Here is an 8,456-nt window from a genome sequence, read left to right on the forward strand (position 1 = left end):
AAATCAGCACTGGTAAGGCCAGGCCATGAATACCAAGTTTAATTTTGGGCCCTTCACTCCAAGAAGGACATTGAAGAGCTGGAGCGTGTCCAGAGAAGGGCAGTGAAGCTGGTGAAGGATCTAGAGCACGAGTCTTGTGAGGAGCAGCTGAGAGACCAGAGGCTGTTTGGCCAGGAGCAGATGAGGCTCAGAGGAGACCACCTTGCTCTCAACAACTCCCTGACAGGAGGCTGAAGCGAGGCTGAAGTCAGTCTCTTCTCCCAGGTAACAAGGGATAGGACAAGTGGAAACAGCTTCAAGTTGCATGAGGGGAGGTTTAGGTTGGATATTGGGGAAAATTTCTTTCCCAAAAGGTTTGTGAAGCCCTGGATCAGGCTGCCCAGGGCAGTGGTGGAGTCCGCAGCCCTGGAGGGATTGAAAAGCCGTGTAGATGTGGTGCTGAGGGACATGGTTTAGTGGTGCCCTGGCAGTGCTGGGTTAACTGTTGGCCTTCATGATCTGAAGGGTCTTTAAAAATAAACAATGTTTAGGTTATTTGGGTCAGTGGGATTGTCTAGAACTTGAGTGGTAGGATTTGTAGTGGAGAAACAGCTGCCCTGGATGCCTCTGCAGCAGAGTGCTTCCAGCATGGCCTGCCTGGCAAGCAGTATCTACAGCTTGCATGTTTTGAGTAGGGGGCAGGGTGGATAATTTTCAAGTGCCAGAAGAACCAGCTGCCAGCAGCTGGGGAAGGTAAAACACTGTGAAAGTAGTATCAAGGGCAGAGGGGGGCAAAACTCTGGGATAGAGAAGAGGCCACCAAAGTCAAGTAGGCTTTTATATAGGGGACTACTTTGCTGCTGTATGACCTACTGAGATTCCAGAGAGTGTCTTTTTAAGTTACTGTCTCTCTTGACTGCTGGGAGAAATCTTTGAGATGCAGCTCCCAAAGGTGAAAAAAATGTGTACACTCTTCTTGGTGGAAGGGTTTAAAGTCATTGAGGTTTTGAAGTGAAATACCCGTTGACTCAGGGTGAGGCTGCATGGTGTCTCAAGCCCTTGGGGTTGGCAGTGACCCTGTGTGACCTGCTCTAGGTGACCTTGCCTTAGCAGGGAGCTTGGATGAGATGATCTCCAGAGGTCCCTTCCAACCCCTACTATGCTGGGATTCTGTGGTGTTTTAAGGAAGCAAACGCTGCTCAGCCTTTCCTGGTCTGTAGCTTCCTGGAGGCCAGTTCCCCTTCTGGGTCTGTTGGCAGAGCTGTAAGTGCAGGTGGCAGCACGCTCTCGTGGGTTCCCCAGCTGCTGACAGGTCTGTGTGAGAGCTTTGGGAAGCACAGGGAAGGTGGCAAGCACTCCTCCTGAGACTGAATCTATTCCTACCAGGAAAACAACTGGTGACTTGTTCATAAGTACTTGTTACAGAGAACAATGCAAAAGGTAAAGTGAAAAATAAAGGCTTTAATACAAGTAGCAACAATATTTAGAGCTTCATATTTTCAGATGCAATGGAAATTGGAATATGGAAACTTCTTAACTGCAACAGCTAAATTCTTAATTTCTTTCCATGACATTTTAAGCTTCTCTGAAGTCACATCTCTGGGTCTTTAGTGTTAGACTGCTGAACAAAAGCAGATGGGAAGATGCCAATCTTCCCATTGCACTGGCCTTCTAACCAGTCTTCATTCACTGGAAGATAAAATCAGCACCATTTTTGTCACCCTGGGGAAGTACAGGAGCATAATAACTTCGATGTGCTACAGACAAACCTGAGATCACCATGTGAAGGTTTTCTACTGATAAACCTTTTAGCTATGCTACAGCCTGGTAGAGGAGGAGGAATGTGGAGAGAAGGGGCTTAGGAGGAGTGAGGCAGAGAACAAAGTTCTCAGGTAAAAAAGAATACACTGACAAACAAAGGAGATCAAAATAGAGACCCATGGGGTTTAGAAACTGCCTTGAATAGAAGATGGTGGAAACAAAGTGAGTGTGGAGAGCAAGGAAATCACCTAAGACCTTGGACTGTCCTCTTCAAGCTGCCAACTTGAGAAGCGTTTTAGCACCTGCTGTTTCGTGTTCATGTAAAAAAGAAAAAAAAACCAAAAGCCTCTGCTACCCTGGGTTGTGTAAAGCTTAGGAGCTCTGAAAACTCTTGCTGTTGGGGAACCAAATGAGGTGAGAACCAACTTTTTAATGGGAAATATTTACCTCTGCAGTGGAGAGTAGGATTTTGGGGTGGGGGAGTCAACAATGTTGTATGGTGCAAAAACTCACCTGTACAGCAAGGGGAGGACTATGATGGCTCATGTACTGCAGCCAAAGCCTGCCAGCCAGCACAACTTAGTCATAGTTACACAGAGCAAAATAGCATAATTATTTCCCCCCCACCCCCTTTTAAACTGTTTCTAATGTTTTTACTTCACTCAGAGGCTCAAGTGAAGAGGGAAACGGATGTCCTCTGCAGAGTCTGTATGTAATTCTTCACCTGCTGTGGGCTCACTGGCAGCTTTTGCTGAAGCACAGTGACTCTGTCCTCCCTCCTGTGCGTCCTGCACAGGCTTGAAGGGATGCAGCTCAAACCTATGTACCAGAGCTTGCTGAGATTTAGTCCCTCTTTAAGCCTCAGTTCTCACAGAAGCACTAAAGACTAATACTGAAGAGAGTATTAGAGAGGTAGGAGAAGTTTGCTGTCACTGAAGGGTGATGCTCTGTGTGTCCCCAGCAGGAAAATTTGCTTTGGAGGACTGAAGGAATGAGGGAAATGGTTCAAAGGTCCCAAGCAAAGCTTGTGGGCTCCACCGAAGAACACTCATCCAGTCTGACCAAATACCTGGCTGGCAGATGTTCAACAGGACAAGTGTGATGGTTTTAAATTAAAAGAGGGAGATTTAGACTGGATAGAAGGAAAAAATTTTTTACACTGAGGGTGGTGAGACACTGACCCAGGCTGCCCATGGAGGTGGTAGACTCCCCATCCCTGGAACCATTCCAGGTGAGGTTGGATGGGGCTCTGAGCAGCCTGCCCTAGTTGAAGATGTCCCTGCGCACTGCAGGGGGGACTTTCAAGGACTAGATAACCTTGAAAGGTCCTTTCCAACCCAAACCATTCTGTGATTCTATGTTGGGAACTGACACCTTCCACTGAACTGAGCAGCAGCTGCTGCAGGCGCTTGACATCTCAGTCAGACCCATGCTCTCACCAGAGCTGGGAGGTCCCTCCCCTGTCACAGAAGGAGCATGATTACCTTTGGATAAAACAAGTATCACATCTCCTGCCTGAAACTCCAGGTCTTCAGGTTGGGTGGCTTCATAACTGTACTGTGCTACAACTTGGGTTGGTCCTGTCTCCTCCGGCGTTGCCTCCTGCAGCGACTCCTCTGGCTTGTTATCCAGTAAAAAACCCTCTCCCTAGCATAGGAAATAAGCCGGTTAAGGACACCTTCTGCCACCTCCTTTTTCTTTGTACCAGGGCAAGAGCGACAAGCTCTGTTGCTCCTCTCTGCCCACTCTTTGCTCCTCTGCCTTTCAAGAGGTTGCTGGCTTGCTTTGAAAGCCGTAAGGCTGTACTTGGGGCAAGGAAAGCAAAGGCCATGTCTGCTTAGGTTCCTTGCCAGGAGCGGGCAAGAGGAGTGGCTGCCACCGTGAGCTGTCACTGACCTCTGTCATGTCACACCAGACTGTCAGACAATGGTCCTTGCTCTTGCTCCAAGCTGCTTCCAGGTTGCCCGTGCTCAGAGTCACCAGTGCTTCGCTCTCCGCAGGTTTGTACCTGGTGTGCAGGGGACACGGGGTGAGGGTGGGAGCCCTGAGAACATGGCTCTAGCTCCCTGCGGCAGCCAGCACCTCACCTCAGCTGTGTGTGCTCAGGCTGGAGCTCCAGTTTCTTGCAAACCAGGTCCAGAAGCTCTGGGTAAGAGAGGCCTGGTTTGACCTGCAGGGCGACCGTGTACTTGTAATGCACCTTGAGGACGCGGGGACTGGTGATGGCTGCTTCAGCCTCCTGCGGGTGGTAAACTGGATGTCAGAGCTCGTGTGGCTTGGTGAGGGCAAGGACAGGCACAAGCGCAGGGAAACTGTGGTTGCCTGCATCAGATCTGTGGTGCAGAGCATCAGCTGGCTGCTGGTCAGGGAGACATCTCTGCTCATGACCTGGTAGTGCTGGGTTAACAGTTGGACTTGGTGGTCTTAAAGGTCTCCTCCAAACAAAACTATTCTATGATTCTAGAGCATGAAGCATTTGGTACTACCCCTGGGGTAGGTCAGTGGTTGTGCCACCCAACCTATGGTTGGATATGTGGCTGGTTGGCAGCCCTGGGCCTGTCCCAGGAGAGAGTGCAGTAATGAATTAGGCACTTAGCAACCAAACTATGGCTTTTGGGTTGCCAAATTTGGGTGTGTCCACCCTTCAACTCCCTTATTCTTTTTTTGTGAGTTGAGATTGTCGTGTTTTCCGACCTTACTCACCAGCACATCAACCTGGTAGCCTGACCCTACTCAGGAGCGTGTGCTTTACAGCCAAGCTCTCCCCTGTTCCTCCCCTCTCAAGTGCCACAGGTCAACCAAAATGAGGGTTGTCCAAGGGCTCTGCAGACAGCCCTGGGTCCACTGGGGAGTGGACCTGGAGGAGACCTCAAAAAAAGCAGCCCTAGTCTCCTGGTTGGGTCCTGATAATCTTCTGGTCCTTAGCCCTGTCTTCATGCTCTGGAGAGGTTCCTGAATGGTGAAACCCCAAAACGCTTCCACAGCCATGGTGCTTGCTGGGCAGGCCAGCACCTTTCAATGGGCAATAAGTGCAGGTTGGTAACACCAACAAGACCTCGGGGGCTGAGTTCACAGGATGGTACCTTTGCCGCGTCTCTCAGCTGCGTTGCAGTAGCAGGAACGTAGTCTGTGGAGGAAGGAAGAGGTGGCTCAGCAAGTGGGGCCTTGCTGCTCTACACCTAAATATACATTCAGATCTCCTGCAGTGCCTCTCCTCAACACCCACTGTCATCTGCAACAGCAGCAACCAGCCGTGGAAGCATCCATGGTCCCTGGAATGGCTGCAGCATCAGCTGCGATGGGGGTCATCTGTAAGATTTAGATACAAGCACCAAGCAGAGGTTTGGGCTCTGTGCCTTGCCTCCTATAAGGATGGGAGCTACAAGGGTGGATTTAAAAAACAAAAATGAACCCCAGAAACCTGTGAACTGCTGTTTTTTGGTGTCTTCTAATCTCCATAGGTCCACAGTGAAAACCAGAGGCAATCTCTGTCCTTCACCAGGATTGTAAATTGAATTCAGACCTCCAGGTAGAGTGATTTCATGCAGGTTTGTTGGGAGTCCCTTCACAAGGGTCTGCTCTATGTTTTGTGAGTGCTTTGACATGACTGCTCTGCTTGGGACACGAGCTCTGTCCTGTCATTAGTGCTCTTTTGTTGCACCTTTCCTCACTATCGACTGGCTCAGGCCCACCTCAGAGCACAGGGCTTGGCTACGGTTGTCCACACATTCCTTTTTTTTTCCCTTTGGTAGGTTGGCCATCAACAGCCAGAATAAGCTGCAGCAGGTTAACACCTGTGTGGTATTGTCTCTACATGGTGGTATTTTGTACCCTAAATGGGGATTTCTTGCAGCAGTGTGGAGTCCAGCCACGATCTCCCACCTCTGAGCACCTCGTGATGTTTTCTAGAGAGGTTGCCTCGCAATGCTTCTTCCCAGCTCTTTGTTTCAGTTCATGTTTTCACATGCCCATGACACGGGTGCTGCCCAGGTTTAAATTCTGGAACATGCACCTGAGCACTCCTGCTGCAGTGCAGATGCGAGCACTAGAGCCCTGTCTTGGCTTCCCAGAGTCCTGAACCAACAAGCGATGTGGTGGCCCTGGTGCTCCATCCATACTGCAGGCCTGGGATGTGGGACTCTGGGTCAGGAGTCCCCTTCCCAGGGCAACCACAGCTCCTCCAAACCTAGGGCAACTCACAGCAGCACTAAAACCATCCCAGGTGCTCTAAGGAGGAGCCTGTAAGGAACCCTCTGCTCCAAGACTTGGACAAGCTGGGTCACTTGCCCCCGTCCTATCCCCAGGCCTTTTTTCCCACAGGTCACTGTGCTACTTAAGAGGACGAAGGGACTTGCTTCCCTCAGGGACCCACATGCTCTATTTTAATCCACCTTCAGAACTGCAGCTGCTGAGGCTGTCTCCTGCTTTAATGTCTCACCACCCTTGACTGCAAATGGGTCCAGGAACGAGGTGGAGATGAGCCCTAGCCCTGGTCTCAAAGTGTGAGGATGTGGCATTGAGGAAACTATTTCAAACCACCTGCTGGGGATTTCTCCCCTGAGGCACCCTGGTCCCTTCAGCTGCCTCTCACTGACCTGGTGCTGGGCGCCGTGGCTTCTCTGGGATGGTGGAGCTGGGTGGCTCTGGGATCTCTCCTTCCAGAGGGGTTTCTTCCTGTGCCAGATCAGAAGAAGGTAGTGCTGTCAATCCCACCACTCCTAAGGGAGCTGAGGTGCTGCTGCCTCATGGAGCACCCCCTCCAATCTGCTATTTTCCCAAGCTCTCACTGGGGTCTTGACCTGGGGAGGGGTGACTTTGGTACCCCTTATCTCTCCAGCATTGCCAACCACCACCCAGGGAGCCATCCACACAGCATCTGCCCAGATTTTGCAGGTCTCTGAGCTCATGTTAGGGTGACTATGAGCCAGAAGAACTAACCCCAGCATTGTGAGGGGGAGGGATTTGCAGGTATGAGCCCTGCTGGAATGCCCAGAATAGGTGGTGGATGAATGTGTAGGAACTTGCCCTCCCCAGGACACCGTCTCTTGCTGAGCCACCTCACCTGGATATACAGCTTGTTCTGGAGCTCCACAGGCTCCAGGAAGTTGCAGGGGACGATCCCTTTCTGCAGGGGAAAGAGAGATGAGTGGGGATTGCTGGGAAAGGAGGCAGCACACTGCTGGAGGACACAGCTGAGCCTGTCCTCTCCCTGCCCTGAACCCAGGAGAGTCCCTGAGGCTCTGAGGTTAGCTGCTGCAGGTTGGATGGGTTTTGCTGAACCCTGTGGCATAAGCCAGGGTGGACATAAGCGACTTAAATCAGAAACTCATTTAGTTGCTGATGACAAGGCTTTGCCCTACAAATCCTCTGCAGAACCTCACAGTGTCCACCCCATCGTCTGCCCCTCCTGCCAAGCACACTCCTGGTACCTTTCCGTTGAACATCACTGTAGCCCAGTTGTCCTTCTCTTTCTTCAGGACAAAGACAATGTTTCCTGGCAGGACCTGCAGCTCCTCGGCGGTCTCAGGGATGAACTCATACAGGACACGGTGTGGCTGCCCTTGGAGGGCCCTGGGTGTGGGGGCAGCAGACGGGTCAGGAAGGTAGGTGACGTTGTTGTTTTACTTTGTAGGAGGAACCCAGACCTCTACCTCCTTCTTTCTACAATCTGTCCCCCATCCTCCATCAGTTTTGGGTGTCAGCTTGACACTCAGCTGCAATAGTGCAGGACAGGGTTGAACCTGACTACACAAGTTAACAGCATTGTCTATTCTTCATCCAACTTACCTGAGGATTTCCGGGGTCTTAGGCCTGGGTGGAGGACCAGAGGCCTGAAACAAGAAGGCAAAAAGAAAATTATCAGTGATCTGCAGGATTTCAATTGTTTTGCAGAAATGTCCTGCAGCCTTCTACAGTGCCTGCTGTCACCCCTACTCAGTTCCTTCCTCCTTGGGCTGCTGTCAGGTCAGAGACTTTGAACCTCAAGGGAGCTTCCTGCTGCTCTGCAGGCAGCTGCGGTGGGTTTTCGGCTCTCTGCCACCCTGATGTGTAAAGAAACTGCCTTTTGTGCCATGAGGAACAGCACTGGCTTCACTCCTTCTACGGAGCAGTTTCCAAACTTTCCCACCCGTGGCTGGTTTTCAGAGGCTTGATTCTGTTTTCACTCATGACTTCAGTTTCAGCTCACAGAGGGTTGAGATCAGGGATGTGACATCAGTTGGTCCAAACTAAGTTGTATGTCCCCATATCTTCCTATTATCATGCCTGTAAAATCCCCAGCTGCCATCATAGTGCTTTACAGTCCTTCCTGACTAAGGAATTTAAGGTCTCTTGTGGATTTTATCAACCCTCTGAAGATGCTGCTTGAGTACACTTGACTCTTGTAGTGAGGTGTCAACACTTGGCCACATTGAGAAAAGTGTATTTTATCTTGTGTAATGGTGCTGTAGGCTGCAGTGGCTGCACTTCCCCATATCCTCTCAAAAAGCTTCTGTTAAAAAAATCTCATGCACCTTTAGGGATGGAAAGATGCTACTACATCACCAGGAAAAACACATAAAATGTGAAGGACTCCATGAACTGGGAGGATGATGGAGAACAAAAGCAGAACTGCTTTTGTTTCTCCAGCCACGCTTGGACAGAGGAACCCCAATGACTCTTACAGGGAGGGTCTGTGGCGGCGCAGCAGGGGCGGGGGCAGAGGATGTGCCCCCAGG

The 8,456-nt window shown here is 50.7% G+C and overlaps 1 protein-coding gene across 1 annotated transcript; it reads right to left on the reverse strand.

The window, feature by feature from the left end:
- Positions 1-1,570: 1,570 nt before the first annotated feature.
- Positions 1,571-7,571, reverse strand: LOC103776015 (neutrophil cytosol factor 2-like; the record flags this gene model as incomplete). The annotated part of the gene is made up of 9 exons (XM_008943498.1): positions 1,571-1,668; positions 3,225-3,387; positions 3,637-3,748; positions 3,828-3,979; positions 4,824-4,867; positions 6,336-6,414; positions 6,803-6,865; positions 7,170-7,311; positions 7,528-7,571. Coding segments are annotated over 9 exons (897 nt in total), but the record flags the coding sequence as incomplete, so codon positions are not given.
- Positions 7,572-8,456: the final 885 nt, after the last annotated feature.

The sequence above is a fragment of the Merops nubicus genome, unplaced genomic scaffold (assembly GCF_000691845.1).
Source record: "Merops nubicus isolate BGI_N331 unplaced genomic scaffold, ASM69184v1 scaffold39090, whole genome shotgun sequence".
Lineage (NCBI taxonomy): Eukaryota > Metazoa > Chordata > Aves > Coraciiformes > Meropidae > Merops > Merops nubicus.